The 21011-nt window shown below is 44.0% G+C and overlaps 1 protein-coding gene across 2 annotated transcripts in view; it reads right to left on the reverse strand.

Annotated features, from left to right (window-relative positions):
* The window catches only part of Snr1 (SWI/SNF related, matrix associated, actin dependent regulator of chromatin, subfamily b, member 1), a 582028-nt gene that overhangs the window by 433067 nt on the left and 127950 nt on the right, over positions 1–21011 (reverse strand). For both annotated transcript variants that reach the window (XM_068383913.1, XM_068383908.1), the window contains exon 6: positions 19319–19485. In XM_068383913.1, the coding sequence (XP_068240014.1) occupies positions 19319–19485 (167 nt within the window). The remainder of the gene's footprint in view (positions 1–19318; positions 19486–21011) is intronic.

The following is a 21011-nucleotide window of genomic DNA, read 5'->3' on the forward strand; positions in this document are numbered from 1 at the left end:
GGAGTCGGAACGGGCCGAGACGACGGTAACGTCTGTGTTGGCAAAACATTGCCTTTACCGCGACCCTCAGACCCCGTGTTACGCTTGCGTTTAATAGGCGAACAGTCTTCCGACGACTGCAAAGGGTCAGAGCTGTCCCCATGGCTACAGCCAGGACGCTGGACCTGTCCTGAAGGGACTGACTTTCGCTTAAAGGGTCTAGAAACCTTGCGCCAAGGTTTCTTTTGCAAAAAGTCTTCGGATGACGAGGAGAAACTCGTCTCTCCTGTCTTATGGCAAGGACGTGCTTGCCGAGCAACGTCTGATACCTTTGAGGGAACGTCTGTTCGTTGGTTTACACTCCTCACTCCCTTAGGTCCTACGACATTCCTTCTCCCTGGTGCATGGGAGCCTGAAAGAGGTCTCGGACTAGGCAAGTGACAAGCACGAACAAACGAACCCTCCGCAACACAGCACATGTTTTCCAGCACTCACTTCACTGATATCGTATTTTTCAATAATTTTACATTAGGCATGAATAAAACTGATATCTACCTGAAGCACGCAATTCTCCCTTACATCAAAAGGTTATAATTGCGAAATGAGTCGTATAATGTAAGCACATTAGTACAAAATGAAACACACATGCAAAAATAAAAAAAACATATACATATATATCTCATAAAACGGAAATATGATATTTTGATTATAAAATAAATTTTTCAATATACAGTGAACCCTCGCTACTTCGCGGTTCGACCATCGCGGATTCACCACTTCGCGGATTTTTTTCATAACCCATGTATATACATATACAGTGAACCCTCGCTACTTCGCGGTTCGACCATCGCGGATTCACCACTTCGCGGATTTTTTTCATAACCCATGTATATACATATATCGCGGATTTTCCTGAAATATCGAAAATACCGCGATGTGACCGATGGTGCGAGATTGGAGAAAGTAAGGAAAATTGAATCATGATCGATTTTCAATATGAATGAAACTTTGAGGAGCAACAAAGATATCATTTGTTAGAGAGATAGAGAGAGGTAAGGAATGGGAGGTACTGAAAAGTAGCCCACAGAGAGAGAGAGAGGTAGAGAGAGAGAGAGGTAGAGAGAGAGAGAGAGAGAGAGAGAGAGAGAGAGAGAGAGAGAGAGAGAGAGAGAGAGAGAGAGAGAGAGAGAGAGAGGGGTTTAAATGTAATAACCAAAAAAATTTGATAGGTTATAACACATTGGTGCTTATGTAATATCAACTGTATACTGTAGACGGTTTGAATAAGTTAAGAAATGGTATAAACGATACTTTGTTAGTGTATTCGTACACACTCAAGAGCGGCAGCTAGATGACAGCTGATCTAATCACAGCCAAAAGTAAAACAAAAAGAAGTCAACAATACTCGATTTTTAAAACACACCCGAAATTTAAAAACAAAAGTACACGCTTTCTTAATGTGCAATTAACTATTTAAAGAGTGGCAATTTTCTAGAATAAAATGATATTTCCCAAAAAATAGTGGTTTGCTGATGAAATCGGATGCAATGGATGTAGACTCGGCCTAATTTTTTTGTTTCATATTTAATTGACACTAAGAAAACTAATTTTAGTTTCTTCATCTAAATGTAAGTATTGTATAACACGAAGAGAGAGAGAGAGAGAGAGAGAGAGAGAGAGAGAGAGAGAGAGAATGAATCAGCTGTTGTAATCAAATGGCGTGTTTTTGTTTCGTGAGAATTTCATCACCACGACTATAACAACAACATACTGTACTGAACTTTACATTATTATACAGACTACTGTAATATGATAAAGTAAAATATTTGTAATCTATTTTATATGAAATGGGGCTTTTTTTGTTTGTTTAAAATTTACATTTACGTATGTAAAACAACTCTCTCTCTCTCTCTCTCTCTCTCTCCTCTCTCTCTCTCTCTCTCCTCTCTCTCCTCTCTCTCCTCTCTCTCTCTCTCTCTCTCTCGTAGATTGTTTTCCTGCTTTGCTACGTATGTAGGATTTTATATAGATACGGTAAATAATATTTGTAATAACATATTTTATAAAAGCTTTCACTGTAATATCATTATTTTTCACTTTCATCATGGCGTTAAATTCCTTAGTTTGTTTATGAACGTACGTTATGACGCCGTCGTTTCAGGCGGCGTCATAAAGAAAAACATTTCATTTAGAAGTCCTAAGAAAAATTAAGTAAAACATTACTAATAACCAAATCAACATACTGTGCTGAATAATCAATATAATCTATGCAAAAACTAACCTATACACAGATGTGTAAATGCGTTTGTTTCTTCATTATAATCAGAGATAAACGTAAACAAAACATTGGTTGCCATTTTTTATCGTGCTTTTTGGCGTGTACAGGAAACGCATGATATAAAGTCGCCTTTAATATTTGTGCCTGTTTTAGTACATGCATTAAGTGTTCTGTACATTAAAGGGTAGTTTGTTAACAGTACTACGTACAAGGGAAGGTTTTTAAAAGTCTGAATATATATGTTAAATAAATAGGTAATATGGTGTCACTACTTCGCGGATTTTCACCTATCGCGGCCGGGTCTGGAACCTATCTACCGCGATAAACGAGGGGTTCACTGTATCGCGGATTTTCCGGAAATATAAAAAATACCGCGATGTGACCGATGGTGCGAGATTGGAGAAAGTAAGGAAAATTGAATCATGATTGATTTTCAATATAAATAAACTTTGAGGAGCAACAAAGATATCATTTGTTAGAGAGATAGAGAGAGGTAAGGAATGGGAGGTAGTGAAAAGTAGCCCACAGAGAGAGAGAGAGGTACAGAGGTAGAGAGAGAGAGAGAGAGAGAGAGAGAGAGAGGTAGAGAGGAGAGAGAGAGAGAGAGAGATGAGAGAGAGAGAGAGAGAGAGAGAGAGAGAGGTAGAGAGAGAGAGAGAGAGAGAGAGAGAGAGAGAGAGAGAGATAAACAAAAAAATTTGATAGGTTATAACACATTGGTGCTTATGTAATATCAACTGTATACTGTAGACGGTTTGAATAAGTTAAGAAATGGTATAAACGATACTTTGTTAGTGTATTCGTACACACTCAAGAGCGGCAGCTAGATGACAGCTGATCTAATCACAGCCAAAAGTAAAACAAAAAGAAGTCAACAATACTCGATTTTTAAAACACACCCGAAATTTAAAAACAAAAGAACACGCTTCTTAATGTGCAATTAACTATTTAAAGAGTGGCAATTTTCTAGAATAAAATGATATTTCCCCAAAAATAGTGGTTTGCTGATGAAATCGGATGCCGTATTTTTAGCTATGATTGAAATGGATGTAGACTCGGCCTAATTTTTTCGTTTCGTATTTAATTGACACTAAGAAAACTAATTTTAGTTTCTTCATCTAAATGTAAGTATTGTATAACACGAAGAGAGAGAGAGAGAGAGAGAGAGAGAGAGAGGAGAGAGAGAGAGAGAGAGAGAGAGAGAGAGAGAGAGAGAGAATGAATCAGCTGTTGTAATCAAATGGCGTGTTTTTGTTTCGTGAGAATTTACAAAAACTTACTGTACTGAACTTTACAGTATTTTACAGACTACTGTAATATGATAAAGTAAAATATTTGTAATCTATTATATATGAAATGGGGCTATTTTTTTTTGTTTAAAATTTACATTTACGTATGTAAAACAACTCTCTCTCTCTCTCTCTCTCTCTCTCTCTCTCTCTCTCGTAGATTGTTTTCCTGCTTTGCTACGTATGTATGATTTTATATAGATACGGTAAATAATATTTGTAATAACATATTTTATAAAAGCTCTTACTGTAATATCATTATTTATCACTTTCATCATGCGCGTTAAATTCCTTAGTTTGTTTACTGAGCGTACTTTATGACGCCGTCGTTTCAGGCGGCGTCATAAAGAAAAACATTTCATTTGGAAGTCCTAAGAAAAATTAAGTAAAACATTAGTAATAACCAAATCAACATACTGTACTGAATAATCAATATAATCGATGCAAAAACTAACCTATACACAAATGTGTAAATGCGTTTGTTTCTTCATAATAATCAGAGATAAACGTAAACAAAACATTGGTTGCCATTTTTTTATCGTGCTTTTTGGCGTGTTTAGGCAACGCATGATATAAAGTCGCCTTTATATTTGTGCCTGTTTTAGTTTAGGGTACGTTAGTACATGCATTAAGTGTTCTGTACATTAAAGGGTAGTTTGTTAACAGTACTACGTACAAGGGAAGGTTTTAAAAGTCTGAATATACATGTTGAAATACATAGGTAAATATGGTGTCACTACTTCGCGGATTTTCACCTATCGCGGCCGGGTCCTGGAACCTATCTACCGCGATAAACGAGGGTTCACTACTTACCCGGTGAATATATAATAGCTGACGTCTCGGACGGCTCGACAGAAACACAAAAACTCGCGAGCGATCGCCATGAAGGTTGCGGGTGTGCCCACCAGCGCCGACTATCGGCCAGATACCGCATATACATGTAAACAGCTCCAGTTCTTCTCATTCCGCTGGGTCTCTATCGGGGAGGAAGGGAGGGCCTTTAATTTATATATTCACCGGGAGTAAGTATATTCAAAAATTTATTTTATAATCAAAATATCATTTTTAAATATTAAACTTAGCGGTGAATATATAATAGCTGATTCACACCCATGGTGGTGGGTAGAAACCAGTATTAATACAATAAAGGCGTATATGCTTAGAGTTTTTGACAGTTATATCATAACAAAACCCAAATAAATATAGGTACCTGGTAAGGAAGCTGACTCTGACGATTACTCTGCCTTGTTAGTCCGCTTTCCTCACGAAGCCCAACCATCCTCTCAGGATGCTGAAAGACTCCCAGGAGCTGTTGTATCCAGGGCGACAACCCATACAACAGGACCTCATCAAAACCCTTAATCTGGGCGCTCTCAAGAAATGACATTTGACCACCCGCCAAATCAAAAAGGATGCGAAAGGCTTCTTAAGCCTTCCGTACAACCCAAAACAAGATTAAAAACATTTCAAGAGAAGATTAAAAGGATATTGGAATTAAGGGAATTTAGTGGTAGAACCCTCACCCACTACTGCACTCGCTGCAACGAATGGACCCAGTGTGTAGCAGTCCTCATAAAGAGTCTGGACGTCTTTTAAGTAAAATGAAGCGAACACCGACTTGCTCCTCCAAAAGGTCGCGTCCATAATACTTCGTAGAGATCTGTTTTGCTTAAAGGCCACGGAAGTTGCTATAGCTCTTACTTCGTGCGTCTTGACCTTAAGCAAGCAACGATCTTTTTCACTTAAGTGAGAATGAGCCTCTCGGATTAAAAATCTAATAAAATACGATAAAGCATTTTTAGACATAGGCAATGATGGCTTCTTAACTGAGCACCACAAGGCCTCAGATCCACCTCGTAAGGATTTTGTACGAGCTAAATAAAACTTAAGAGCTCTAACTGGACACAGTACTCTTTCAAGCTCGTTGCCTACGATCTCTGACAGGCAAGGTATATCAAACGACTTAGGCCAAGGACGAGAAGGCAGTTCATTTTTGGCCAAGAAACCAAGCTGAAGTGAACATGTGGCTTTATCTGTAGAAAAGCCGATGTTCCTACTGAAGGCATGGATCGCACTGACCCTTTTAGCAGAAGCCAAGCACACTAAGAAAAGCGTCTTGAGGGTGAGATCCTTCAGGGAGGCTGAATGTAATGGCTCAAACCTGTCGGACATTAGGAACCTTAGGACCACGTCTAAGTTCCATCCAGGAGTTGCCATACGACGCTCCTTAGAGGTCTCGAAGGACTTAAGGAGATCTTGGAGATCTTTATTATTGGACAGATCTAAGCCTCTATGTCTGAACACAGAAGCCAACATGCTCCTGTAGCCCTTAATAGTGGCGCTGAGAGGGAGCGAACATTTCTCAGATGTAGGAGAAAGTCTGCAATTTGGGCTACAGAGGTACTGGAAGAGGAAATGGATGATGACTTGCACCAGTCTCTAAAGACTTCCCACTTCGACTGGTATACCTTGATGGTAGAAGCTCTCCTAGCTCTCGCAATCGCTCTGGCTGCCTCCTTCGAAAAACCTCGAGCTCTTGAGAGTCTTTCGATAGTCTGAAGGCAGTCAGACGAAGCGCGGGGAGGCTTTGATGAAGATCCCTTACGTGGGGCTGCCGTAAGAGATCCATCCTTAAAGGAAGACTCCTTGGGAACGTCTACCAGCCATTGAAGTACCTCTGTGAACCACTCTCTCGCGGGCCAGAGGGGAGCAACCAACGTCAACCTTGTCCCTTCGTGAGAGGCGAACTTCTGCAGTACCTTGTTGATGATCTTGAACGGTGGGAATGCGTACGCGTCCAGGTGAGACCAGTCCAGTAGAAACGCATCTATGTGGGTCGCCCTCTGGATCTGGGACTGGAGAGCAATAGGTCGGGAGCCTTTTGGTCAACGAGGTGGCAAAGAGGTCTATGGAGGGTTGACCCCAAGTCACCCAAAGACTCTTGCACACGTCCTTGTGGAGGGTCCATTCTGTGGGGATCACCTGACCTCTCCGACTGAGACAGTCTGCCAAGACGTTCAAGTTCCCCTGGATGAATCTTGTCAACAGGGAGATGCCTCGATTTTTTGACCAGATGAGGAGGTCCCTTGCGATGACGAACAGTGTGGTGGGAGTGAATCCTCCTTGCTTGGAGATGTACGCCAATGCTGTGGGTGTTGTCCGAATTGACTTCTACCACTTTGTTTCGAAGAATGCTCTCGAAAACTCATCAAGGCCAAGTGAACCGCTAACAGCTCCTTGCCGTTGATGTGCATGCTCTTCTGATCCGACGGTCCAAAGACCCGAACATTCCCGACCGTCCAGAGTCGCTCCCCAACCCAAATCCGACGCGTCTGAGAACAACACGTGGTTCGGGTTCTTGACTCCCAGGGACAGACCCTCTCGCAGACTTATGTTGCTGTCCCACCATTCAGGCATGCTTTTAACTGGCTCGGAGACCGGGATTGACACAGCTTCCAAAGTCTTGCTCTTGTTCCAGTGTGAGACTAGATGGAACTGGAGAGGGCGAAGGTGAAGTCTCCCTAGTGAGACAAATTGCTCCAGGGATGACAGAGTCCCCTAAGAGGCTCATCCAACTTCTTACTGAGCAACGGTCTTTTTTCAGCATGAGGCGGACTTTGAGCAGGGCTTGCTCTATCCGGGTGGCAGACGGAAAAGCCCGAAAAACTAGACTGCGAATCTCCATCCCCAAATAGAGAATCGTCTGGGATGGATTCAGTTGAGACTTTTCTAAGTTCACCAACAGTCCCAACTCCTTTGCCAGACCCAACGTCCAGTGAAGGTCCTGCAGACAGCGATGACGGGACGATGCTCTGAGAAGCAGTCGTCCAAGTACAGGGAGGCTCGAATTCCCGATAAATGAAGGAATTTTGCCACATTCCTCATGAGCCTCGTAAACACGAGAGGAGCAGGGCTGAGGCCGAAGCACAGTGCTCGAAACTGGTACAACCACATTCCTGTAAACAAACCTCAGATACGGTTTGAGAATCTGGGGTGAATAGGAATGTGGAAGTACGCATCCTGCAGGTCGAGAGAGACCATCCAGTCTCCTTCTCAGACCGCTGCTAGGACGGACTTCGTGGTCTCCATCGTAAATTTTGTTTTTATAACAAAAACGTTGAGCGCACTGACGTCCAGCACTGGCCTCCAACCTCCCGTATGCTTTGGGACTAGGAAGAGACGGTTGTAAAATCCCGGTGATTGAAGGTCCGAGACTTTCACCACCGCTCCCTTCTCTAGTAACAGAGACACCTGCTGATGTAGAGCTTGTCTTTCTTGACTCCTCTCGATACCTGGGAGAGAGGTCTAGAGGAACTGTTACTAGAGGAGGTCTGCGTACAAAAAGTATTTTTTGTACCCCTCCTTGAGCAACAACACAGACTCTTGGTCTGCACCCCTCTTCTCCCAGGCCTGCCAGAAGCTGTTCAGTCTGGCCCCTACCACTGTCTGAGGACGTGGGGCAGTCAGACTGCCACGGGAGGACTTGGATCCTCTCCTCTTGCCTCTTTTTCCGTCGGCAAGAGCGCCTCCCCTGCTGGGGGCTCTGCCACGAAAGGGGCGGGATAAATCTAGTCGCTGGGGTATCGATCTTGGGCCTCACGACATAAGACGATGAAGGAGCTCCCTTGCGAGCAGAAGTAGCCATCAGGTCGTGTGTATCCTTCTGCACAAGCGAAGCCGCAATGTCCTTGATCAGCTGTTGAGGAAACAAGGCAGCTGATAAGGGGGGCAAAGAGACAGCTCCGACCTTTGACAGGAGTAACTCCTGCTGAAAGGAGATGAGCAAAGAGTTTCCCTCTTCTTCAGGACTCCAGACGTAAAGGTGCGGCGGAGCTCATTGGAGCCATCGCGGATGGCTTTGTCCATACAAGACATGATAAGCACGGAAACATCCTGGTCGGCAGACGAGATCTTCCTGCTTAATGCTCCTAGAGACAATCTAAAAAGTTAAAAACTTCGAAGGCCCTGAAAACCCCTTTAAGGAGATGGTCAAGGTCCGAGGAGGACCAACAAACTTTAGAGCGTCTCATGGCCAGGCGACGGGGGAGAGTCTAACGAGGCTTGAGAAGTCACCATGGGCAGAGGCAGGGACTCCCAAGCCGAGAACTTCTCCCGTGTCATACCAGACGCTCGCTCTAGAAGCTAGTTTAAAAAGGAGGGAAGGCAAAGGCCGTCTTCCCCAAACTCCTCCTGGTAACCAACCAGTCGCCTAGCAAACGTAAAGCCCTCTTAGAAGAGCGAGAGAGCACTAGCTTAGTAAAAGAAGGGCTTCGCAGCAGCTAAGCCTAGCGCAAACTCTGACGGAGGCGAACGAGGAGCAGAAGTAACAAAATGGTCTGGGAAAATATCCTTAAAAATCATCATGATTTTCTTAAAGTCCATAGAAGGTTGAGCAGCCTTAGGCTCTTCTACGTCTGATAAAACATCCAAAGGAATATCAGTAGGCGGAGGATCAGCAACATCCTCATCTGAAGGAACCTCGTCCGACAATTGATGAGTCTCAAGAAAGGGAGAGACCTGCCGCGGTGGCAATGCTTGACAAGCAAAGTCCACACGCAAAGGAGCAGCAGTAGTAGTCAAGGAGGCTACGTCATGTCGCTGCTGAAAGGACTGACCAGCAACAACAACAGGAGCTGATGGACGCTCGACATCAAGTCGAGACTGCCTTGACTGCCTAGACTGAGCAGTCAAAACCACCCTTGACTGCGGTGCTTGACGCTCAACGTCAAAACAAGGCAACTGAGCTGGTTGGCGAACATCCTGAACGTCAACACGAGACTGCGGCAGCGGCTGAAAGTCAACACGGGACTGCATCGAGTGAGGCTCCAAGTCACGTGACTGACGTGACAAACTACCGACATCACGCTTCGTAACGTCAAAAGGACGAGTAAAGGCTCGTTTGGGCGGCTGACGGCCAGAGTCTCGATCAGCGTAACGGCGAGGATCATCGTGAACCTGCTCAACGGTATACTCCTCCATAAGGGAGGCAAGCTTATTCTGCATATCCTGCAGGACAACCCATTTAGGATCAACGGGAGTCGGTACGGGCCGAGACGATGGTAACGTCTGTGACGGCAAAACATTGCCTTTACTGAGACTCTCGGAGCCCGTGTTACGCTTACGTTTAATCGGCGAACAGTCTTCCGACGACTGCAAAGGGTCAGAGCTGTCCCAATGGCTACAGCCAGGACGCTGGACCTGTCCTGAAGGGACTGACTTCCGCTTTAAGGGTCTAGAAACTTTGCTCCAAGGTTTCTTTTGCGAAAAGCCTTCGGATGACGAGGAGAAAACAGCCTCGCTCGTCTTATGGTAGGGGCGATCTTGACGAGACACGCCCGATACCACAGAGGGAACGTCTGTTCGTTGGTTAAAGCCTCTCGTCCCCTTAAGTCCTACGACATTACTTCTCCCTGGTGCAGGGGAGCCTGAGAGAGGTCTCGGACTAGGAGAACGACAAGCACGAACAGACGAACCCTCGGTCGCAACACTAAAAACACTTTGCGCACTAATCACTTTATCCCCACGATTTTCTGATTTGGCACTCTGACACTTTAACACATTCACATCCGCCATGAGTTGATTACGGTCCGATGCTAAAGACTCAACTCTCTCGCCCAAAGCTTGAATGGCAAGCAACATATCCCGCATGGATGGTTCATGAGTGCTAGTAGAGGGTTCAGGAACAACTACTACAGGGGAAGGATTAGGTTCAGGGGCATGGGAGGAAAAATCCAACGACCTAGAGGAGCTTCTCCTCACCCTATCTCTCTCAAGCTTACGAGAATATTTATCAAACTCTAGCCAGTCGAATTCCGAAAGTACCACGCACTCATCACACCGATCTCCTAATTGGCAGGTTTTACCCCGGCAATTAGAACACACGGTATGTGGGTCGAGAGAGGCCTTGGGAAGACGTTTGTTACAATCCCTAGCATTACATTTACGAAATTTAGGTCCAGGGATAGGAGAAGGGTCAGCCATTTTGAAAAGTCAAAGAAAATCCAAAACCAATCCAAAGTCATTAACAATAAACGCTATCCAAAAAAGGGTTCAAGAGTTTTAATTGAAGAGAAAAACACCTGTCACTGCGAAAGCTCAAAACCAAAAAGAAGTACTTCACCAAGAATGACGAAAACTCCAGGTCAACAGCGAGCGGAATCAACTTGTCGACAAGACCGACAGAGAAGAACTGAAGCTGTTTACATGTATATGCGGTATCTGGCCGATAGTCGGCGCTGGTGGGCACACCCGCAACCTTCATGGCGATCGCTCGCGAGTTTTTGTGTTTCTGTCGAGCCGTCCGAGACGTCAGCTATTATATATTCACCGGCTAAGTTTAATATTTAAAAATATAAAGTTAAAAAGGATCAGTGACTGGGGAGGAGACTAAACTCTAGTTCACTAAAGACTACGTTTTCAATCTCTCACCGTACAGTGCCTTGGGACGAGAATAAAAACTAAAAACGTTTTATCCTTTCTCCCCGTACAGAGACTTGGGACGAGTGTAAAAAAAAAACTGAATCGAGAACGTTACTCGCTCCCAAACTCCTTACTTGGGACGAGAATAAAGATCGGATCGTTCTCTCTTTCTCTCTCTCTCTCCGTCTCTCTCTCTCTCTCTCTTGTCACACACAAGAGAATTGCCCACTCACCCTTCGTCAATAAACAGGTTATTTGACCAAAGGAAAAAACTGAAAGGACTAAGAAAATGAAAATTAACAAGTTCCTTTAAATTTGTATTTAAAACACTTCAGTTTGAAAGAAGAATGAACAAAACGTCAAAATCGATTTACTCTTTCTGCAAAGTGAAACCGTGATTCTCTCTTTCTCTACCGTAACGATAGAGCGCAAACTGCGTAGCATAAATAAACCAAACGTTAGTTCATCTTTGAAAAAACAGCACGAAGACTATTCAAAGAATATCTTTCTTAAAATATTTTCTAAAAAATATTCATTTCATAACTCTTACAGTGCAAATGATTTAAACTTAACGAAAATAAAAGGTGAATGGGCTCAACGTTGTTTAACTTCGGTTTCCAAGTTAGGACCGCCTACATCTCGGACTAGGGGAGGAATAGGTAAAGGCCGCATATAAACAAAACATAAAATTTATCTTGATGTTTAGTATAAATGGAAAGCTAATCGAAGAGGCCTAATAAAGGCGGGTGAGATATAAAATATATAGAGGAAAATCTATAATTATCAACAATAATTTATAACGTGATAAAATAATTACTAAAAGCCTAAAACACACTTCCGTACACTGAGGGAAGGGTCGGCCATCTTTACTCTATGGAAAAACCAGAGATAAAAAAGCAAGGGCAAAACACTTTTACTCTCCTTTCAAAAGCATTTCTTTTGAAGATAGTATTGAATAATCCAACACGGCGAAAGCAATAAAACCAAAACCAAGTACTTCACCAATTCGGTAGAAAACTCGGTCATAAAGCGAGTGGAATCGACTTGTCGATGAAACCGACAGAGAAGAACTGGAGCTGTTTACAAGTATATGCGGTATCTGGCCGATAGTCGGCGCTGGTGGGCACACCCGCAACCTTCATGGCGATCGCTCGCGAGTTTTTGGAATCTGTCGAGCCGTCGGAGACGTCAGCTATTATATGTTCACCGGCTAAGTTTAATATTTAAAATAAGTTTTTAAATATACTTATCTGGTAGTTACATATAAATAGCTTTATCCCGCCGATTCGTCGCGCACACAGCAGAAATTCAAAGTTCGCAGCAATCACCGATAGATGGCCAGGTGATCATACCTGTGCTCCCTCTATCCAGGTACCTAGAACAATTCCCATTTATCCTCAGAAATTCCCTGCCCCTGTTCTCAGAGGGGAGGAGGGAGGGACCTTTTATATATGTAACTACCAGGTAAGTATATTTAAAAACTTATTTTAAATTGAAAATACCACTTTTAATATTTAACTTCCCTGGTAGTTACAAATATATAGCTGATTGACACCATTGGTGGTGGGTTAGGGAACCGCAACCCTGTTGGGAATTCGTATAATTATTAATCGCTACAAATTAGCTGTACCAATAATCTGGTTCCTACCTGATAAGGAAGCTGGCTGCATAGTTTTCCTGCCTCATTTGCCTGCATTCCTTGAGAGACCAGCGATCCACACAGGGGACTGTAGAAAGTCTCTGTGGGGCTGTTACACGGTCCTCGACCTTAACATGACTAGACCACCACTCTTGCTATCCTGGCATAGCCATGGACAATGAGCTGACCACCTGACCCACTAACACACTAAAAACACACTCCATAAAACCTAACTTAGACTTGTACCCCAAGCCGTGGAAGGTTGCAACAACCTTCACAGACAACCTGTGAGATCAAGAAAAAGCAAGGGTATAAACAAGGTTATAGGTTAGAGGCAGTAGTACCTTCTCCAACTACGGCGCCGGAGGCAACGTACGGACCCAGGGAACAACAATCCTCATATTGGGTCTGTACCTCTTTAGGTAACAATCTACGAAGATTGATTTGCTTCGCCAGAATGTCGCTTCCAAAATCGATTTCATAGACTTATTGTGTCTATAAGCCATCGAAGTTGCCACAGCTCTTACTTCGTGTGCTTTGACTTTGAGGATTGGGAAGCTTTTCTCGTCACAGTTCTGGTGAGCTTCCCTTATTAAATCCTTGATAAGGAAGGAACGCCAGTGCATTCTTTGACAAGGGAAACGAAGGTTTCTTCACCGAGCACCTGAGGTTGTCTGCCTGTCCTCTCATATTTTTGGTCCTCTGCAGATAAAATTTTAGGACGCCACTGGACAAAGACCTTTCTCCTTTTCCTGTCCTACTAAATGAGTTAACCCTGGTATGGTAAAGGATCTGGGCCATGGCTGAGAAGGATTCTCGTTCTTGGCAAGAAAACCTAGTTGCAGCGAGCAGACTGCATTCTCTCTATTGAAGCCTACATTGAAGGCTTGCAATTCTGTTATCCTCTTGGCTGTTGCCAACGCAACCAGGAATAGGGTCTTCTTAGTGAGATCCTTCCACGAAGCTTTGTCGAGAGGTTCAAACCTGCTCGAGGTTAAAAACATCAGGACTACATCCAAATTCCAAGAGGGGGTTGAGTTGTCCTTCCTCTTAACTGTCTCAAAGGACCTTATGAGGTCCGAGAGATCCTTGTCTCCCGACACGTCAATATCTCTGTGATGGAAGCAGGAAGCTACCATGCTGCGGTATCCCTTGAAGGTTGATACTGCTAGTTTCTCTTGGGTTCTTAAGTGTAACAGAAAATCTGCCGGTTGAGTTAGAGAGGTACTGGAAGAGGAAATGTTGTTAACTCTGCACCATTCCCTGAACACGTCCCACTTTGACTGGTACACCTTGATTGTGAACGTCCTCGCTCTCGCGATTGCTCTTGCAGCTTCCCTCGAAAACCCCTTCGCTCTTGCCATTTTTTTCGATAGTCGAAAGGCAGTAGATTGAGAGCGAGGAGATTTTAATGATATCTCTCTATATGTGGCTCTGAGTAGATCGTTCCGACAAGGTAACGATCTGGGGGTGTCTACTAGCCACTCCATCACTTCTGTGATCCAGGGTCTCATGGGCCAAAACAGAGCTATCAGGGTCATGCGGGCGTTGTTCGACTCCCTGAACTTCTTCATGACTCTGTCTAGGATCCTGAATGGGGGGAAAGGCGTACATGTCTAGTCCTTCCCACTCCATGAGGATGGTGTCCACTGCCACTGCTTCTTGGACTGGGACTGGAGAGCAGTAAACTGGTAACCTCTTGTTCTCTGCGTCGCAAAGAGGTCTATTGACGGTTCTCCCCACAGATTCTACAGCCTGCTGCACACCTCATGATGTAGGGTCCATTCTGTCGTGAGAACCTGTCATCCTCTGCTGAGAAGATCCGCTCTGACATTCTTCTCTCCCTGTATGAAGCGGGTTATCAGAGTTATATTGTTCGCTTTTGCCCACAGCAGGAGATCTTTGCTGCCTCGTAAAGGGAATCCGAACAAGGGCCTCCCTGTTTCCTGATGTAGGCCAACGCTGTGGTGTTGTCTGCGTTGACCTGTACTAACTTGTTTTGGAACTCCTCCTGGAAGTGTATTAGCGCTAGATGAATGGCCACCAGTTCCTTCATGTTTATGTGCCATTTCTTCTGATGGTCTTCCCATAGACCCGAGATCTCGCCCTTTCCCGTGTTGCACCCCACCCCACGTCTAATGCGTCTGAATACAACACTAGGTCGAGTTTCTTCTGTTGAAGTTCGAAGCCTTCTTGTAGCTTGTTGGGGTCGTCCCACCAACTCAACTGATTCCTGATTCCCAGAGGGATTGGAATCCACGTCTCTAGGTCTTGGTCTCTTGTCCAATATCTTAACAGATGGAACTGAAGTGGACGTAGATGAAGTCACTTGTAGATCCTCCAGACACTTTTCTTGCAACCTGGCTGATTAGCCAGTCGTCCAGGTACATCAATATTCGTACCCCTTCCAGATGTAACCAGAGAGCCACGTTCGATACCACTTGTGTGAAAACGTAAGGAGCTGTGCTTAGTCCAAAACAAAGTGCTCTGAACTGAAAAGTTATTGCGTGATGTACAAACCTCAGATATTTCCTGTAGTTCGGGTGAATTGGGACGTGAAAATACGCGTCCTGCAGGTCTATCGACACCATCCAGTCTCCTTGTCTGGTGCCTGCTAGGACTGACGCAGATGTCTCCATAGCAAACTTGACTTTGCTCACGTACTTGTTCAGTGGACTTACGTCCCGAACGGGTCTCCAATCCCCCGAGTTCTTGGGTACCAGAAATAGTGTGTTGTAAAATCCCTCTAACGAGGGGTCCTCTACCACTTCTATTGCTGCTTTGACAGCATCTGGTTTACCTGCTCTTGAAGAGCTGCTGCTTTGCTCCCCGAGTATGTAGCTGTCAACTCTAACGGCTCTGGCGAAAGAGGAGGCTTCCTTAGGAAGGGGATTTGTATCCTTCCTTCAGTACTTCGACTGTCCAATCGTCCGCTCCCCTTTGGCTCCACTCTTGCCAGTAGTAGGATAACCTGGCTCCCACTTGTGTCTGGAGATTGTTGAGTTTACTTTTGGGTTTCAGTTGCTGTTTGGGTTTTTACCAGGTTGCCCTCCAGCAGCCATTCTCTGGCTTCCTCTCGAAAGGGCTCTCCCACGAAAGGGCTGACGCGTGGGAGGAGCTTCCTTCTCCTTCCTGGCTAAAAAGTTTGCCGGAAGAACTTTCCTTGCAGTCCTTGTAATCAGATCTTGCGTTGCTTGTTGCGCAAGAGCTGCCAATAAGTCCTTCACTAGCTTTGAAGGGAAGAGGTGTTTGGTCAAGGGAACATACAAGAGCTCTGCTCTCTGAGCGAGAGTCACTCCTGACGACAGGCAAGAAACAGCATAGATCCTTTCTTAATAATACCTGCTGTGAAAAGGGCTGTGAGTTTGACTGTCCCGTCCCTCACAGCTTTATCGAGACAGGCAATAAGGTGCATTTGCGTCTCGTTCTTCTCGTCCGTAACATCTGCGAGGGCTCCGAGAGTCCAGTCCAACAAGCTGAAGACTTCAATTGTCCTGAAGACGCCTTTCAGCAAGTGGTCATTTTCCGATGTGGACCATATAACTTTAGCCTTAGTCATGGCTGTTCTACGCGAGGCGTCTACGAGTCTGGAGAAATCCCCTTGGGAAGAGGCAGGAACTCCCAAGCCCAAAGCCTCCCCAGTCTCGCACCACACGCTAGATCTAGAAGCCAATCTCATTGGGGGGAAGGAAAAGGTTGTCCTTCCCTGTTCCTTTTTCTTCAGAATCCAGTCGTTCAACGTCGAAAAAAAAACCCTCTTCACCGATCTGGCTAAAACTGTCTTCTTGAAGGACGAAGACTTCTGGGGTCTACCCTTCATAAACTGCGAGGGCGGGCTCCGAGGAACAGCCTGCTGAAAATCTTTCGGAAATAAGTCCGCCTATACTGCAAGTAATCTTTTCATATCCATCTCATGAAGAGTTTCTTGCGTTTCCTCCTCTGAGATCTCTTCCAAAGGATTGGCGATATCTGATGTCGAACGAGTGAGGGAATCACGAGCATAGTCCCACTTGCGTGCATCATGCATGCGTACAGCATGCTGCGTGAGCGCGTCACGATCCTCATCACTTCCCGTCACGCATCCAGCTTGCTGCGAGGGAGCGTCTATGAGTGCTGCAACTTGCAGCGAGTCCGCGTCTTGCTGGCTGTTAGCGTCTCGCTGTCCTAACTCCGGTCTTATCCTGACTTCTGGCGTCAAGGAGTCCAATATCATGACGCCTGTCATCACGTTCTTCTAACGCTAGACGCTCGGAACTGTGACGCTCGGTTTCATGACGCGCTTGGCGCTCGAGCATCATGACGAGCAACTCTTTTCTTGTCTAGCAGGAAGGGAAATACGTAAGACGCCAGCCCCGTCTGTGAGCTGTGTCATCCGACGGCGAAGATAACACTTTTACCTCGTCTTTCCCAAGGCGAGGGCGAGTGTCCTGAGAAGCGTCAACAGGTACGCTCGAGGGGACGACTGCTCGGGGGCCGACGCCTCTCGCCTCCCTTCGCCTGTCGACATTCCTTCTCCCAGGGGTTGGGGAGCTTGGAAGAGGTCCAGGGCTAGGAGAACGACAGGTCCGAGCAGCCGCACCCTCCACTGCACTGATTTAGGCACTGAAACTAGCACTTTTTAATTCTTTCGCATCAGACCATAATTTAGACCTACCCACTGTGAGAGATTCTAGTCTTTTGCCAAGGGCTTGAATGAGAATTCAATAGGCTATACGATTAATATTAGTATTCCCAATATCGAAATATTAAATAACGAAACAAAGTATTTGTGGAACTATAACGATTGTCATGAGTACTACGTAGCATAAATTGACTTTACGCTAGTTTTAATCTCTGATAATAGAACGATGATTATCTGAAGAAAGTATACTAATAGGACAAATATTTTCTTAAAAATAATATATTTCCTTTTACATTATAAAAATTAAATACTTTTGCTTTGTAAGTTAGTATTTTCTTTTCATTCCTTGCAAGAAAAAGAAATGAATTCACATATTCTGCAAGTCATTCTTCGTAGAGTTTACGTCACATGACTTGTGATGTCATAGTGCTGGCAGAATGATTTCCTTCCACCATCATGTCTTTAAGAGTTGGTTCGTTAGTTTACAGTACGGCGAAAAACTCCTGATCCTATCCCTTTCAAGCTTACGAACATGGGGATCATATTCCAAAAGAAAAAGAAAAGTACACACAAGCCCTCTGCATTTCTACATACTACGTGGGGATCAAGAGCAACTTTTGGAAGCCGGTCTTACACCCCTTCACACACCTTCTAACAACAGAGTCAGCCATCTTGAAACACTAGAAAACAAGTTAAACAAACTGTCCAAGTCGGAAACCAACAAAATCTATCTTATTCGTGTGAAAAAGAAATCAAGGAATATCCAATATCAGCGAAAGCCATTAACCAAAAAAAAAAAAACAAGCAATGGGTACTTCACCAATTTGTAGTTAAAGCAAACCCAAACAAAGTAGAGCGAATTTCCAACGTGTTGCTAGAACGACGGCAGGGAATTTCTGAGGACAAATAGGAATGGTTCCAGGTACCTGGATAGAGGGAGCACAGGTATGATCACCTAGCCATCTCTCGGCGATTGCCGCGAACTTTGAATTTCTGCCGTGCGCGCCACGAATCGGCGGGATAAAGCTATATATATGTAACTACCAGGGAAGTTAAATATTTAAAAACATCAAATTTCTTTTCAAATTTAGATTCGAGACTGGCAATGGTGTCAGGAGAAACTCCACGGGAAGTTGGCAAAGGAATTACAGGAATAGGAGAAGGAGGACTCAAGATCGGAGACATAATAAGAGGAGAAGGTGAAGGAATAGGAACAGGTGCTTCGATAGACGAAACAGAAGAGGCTAAACTAGACTTATTTTCAGCTCTAAGAGCCGCCTTCCTCTTCCTATCCTTAATTACTTTCCCCGAATGAGAAACAAAAACTTTCCACTGTTGTTCACTCCAATCCTTGCATTCATCATAAGTCAATTCTTTAGAGCACTCGCAACCCCTACACTTAATGCGCTTAGTATGCGAATCATAAATTAATTTAACTAACCTCGTTTTGCACCCTCCGGCGCAAAACGTAACTACTGAAGCACTAGAGTCCGACATGATGGTATGACCAAAAAATGTAGAAAAGAAAATTCAGCTTCAATCCTACAACACGGAGTTTGAATACTTCGCCGATATTGGAGAGATAATGCTCCCCAACAAATGAAGAAAAAAGTCTGCACCGACCACCGATGTTCACCAGAAGCCGGCAGAGAACGAATTGAGGTTAACCGAACAGTTGTACCTATAGCTCCCTCGAGGGGAGGGAGATGACGTCACCTACATCAGCGGTAGTTTTCAATCTATTGTCTGCCGTCGTAGGGAACCTACAGCTATATAATTGTAGGATAAGACACTGCAATAAAATTTTATTTTCATTATGAAACAAACAAACTAACATGTTATATTTTATTTTCTCAGCCTGCAAGGCTATCTTTGAATATCCAACAGTTCCCTACATACCAGTCTATTTGGATCATGGATTTTATCTACACACTGACCCCTTAGCCTTCAATCACAGCAAAATAAATTCCATATTAAGATGGACTACCACTGCATGACAGCAAAGGGAGCCCACAGTAACCTCATGTAAACCTCAGTATAAGATGAGAAGGAATAGTAGTAAAGGTGACTACAGTCATTAAATGCATCCTTACCTTTACAACTATCCTGGTGTCAGAATTTTCTACAATAATTGTTTGCGATGGATACTGGTCAATTTGTTGTTTTATAGCTGTTGAAATTGCTGGCACAAACATAATGGGGTTCAAATCCAAATCATCACACAAGAGTTCTGCAAACTGTTCAGGAGTAACAAGCATTTCTGAAAATTTACAATGATTAAAAGCAGGAGAATAAACTTAAAAAAAGGAATACTGGTTATTAATAATACAGTGAAAATGTTATTTTCCTTAGTAAAATAAATTTTTGAATATACTTACCCGATGATCATGTAGCTGTCAACTCTGTTGCCCGACAGAAAAAACCTAAGGTCGGGATACGCCAGCGATCGCTATACAGGTGGGGGTGTACAACAACAGCGCCATCTGTCGAGTAGGTACTCAGGTACTTCTTGTCAACAAGAACCAATTTTCTCCTCGGTCCACTGGGTCTCTATGGGGAGGAAGGGAGGGTCCTTAAATTCATGATCATCGGGTAAGTATATTCAAAAATTTATTTTACTAAGGAAAATAACATTTTTCAATATTAATCTTACCCGATGATCATGTAGCTGATTCACACCAAGGGGGGTGGGTGGAGACCAGCATACATGTTAACATTAGAAGCTAAGTATCCCGTATTTCATTTTAGCAGTTATACAAAATAACAAACATAAAATAAATAAGTACCTGGTAAGGAAGTCGACTTGAACCATTACTCTGCCTTTTTAAGTACGTCTTCCTTACTGAGCCTAGCGATCCTCTTAGGATGCTGAGCGACTCCTAGGTGCTGAAGTATGAAGGGCTGCAACCCATACTAAAGGACCTCATCACAACCTCTAATCTAGGCGCTTCTCAAGAAAGAATTTGACCACCCGCCAAATCAACCAGGATGCAGAAGGCTTCTTAGCCTTCCGTACAACCCAAAAACAACAATAAAAAGCATTTCAAGAGAAAGATTAAAAAAGGTTATGGGATTATGGGAATGTAGTGGTTGAGCCCTCACCTACTACTGCACTTGCTGCTACGAATGGTCCCAGGGTGTAGCAGTTCTCGTAAAGAGACTGGACATCTTTAAGGTAAAATGATGCGAACACTGACTTGCTTCTCCAATAGGTTGCATCCATTACACTCTGCAGAGAACGGTTCTGTTTGAAGGCCACTGAAGTAGCGACAGCTCTAACTTCATGTGTCCTTACCTTCAGCAAAGCATGGTCTTCTTCCTTCAGATGAGAATGGGCTTCTCTAATCAAAAGCCTGATGTAATAAGAAACTGCGTTCTTAGACATCGGTAAAGCAGGTTTCTTAATAGAACACCATAAAGCTTCTGATTGTCCTCGTAATGGCTTTGTACGTCTTAAATAGTACTTAAGAGCTCTTACTGGGCATAGTACTCTCTCTTGTTCGTTACCAACCAAGTTGGACAGGCTTGGGATCTCGAACGACTTGGGCCAAGGACGAGAAGGAAGCTCGTTTTTAGCTAAAAAACCAAGCTGTAAGGAACATGTAGCCGTTTCAGATGTAAAACCTATGTTCCTGCTGAAGGCGTGAATCTCACTGACTCTTTTAGCTGTTGCTAAGCAAACGAGGAAAAGAGTCTTTAATGTGAGATCCTTAAAAGAGGCTGATTGAAGCGGTTCGAACCTTGCTGACATCAGGAACCTTAAAACCACGTCTAGGTTCCAGCCTG

The sequence above is a fragment of the Palaemon carinicauda genome, chromosome 1, assembly GCF_036898095.1.
Source record: "Palaemon carinicauda isolate YSFRI2023 chromosome 1, ASM3689809v2, whole genome shotgun sequence".
In the NCBI taxonomy this organism is placed as follows: Eukaryota; Metazoa; Arthropoda; class Malacostraca; order Decapoda; family Palaemonidae; genus Palaemon; species Palaemon carinicauda.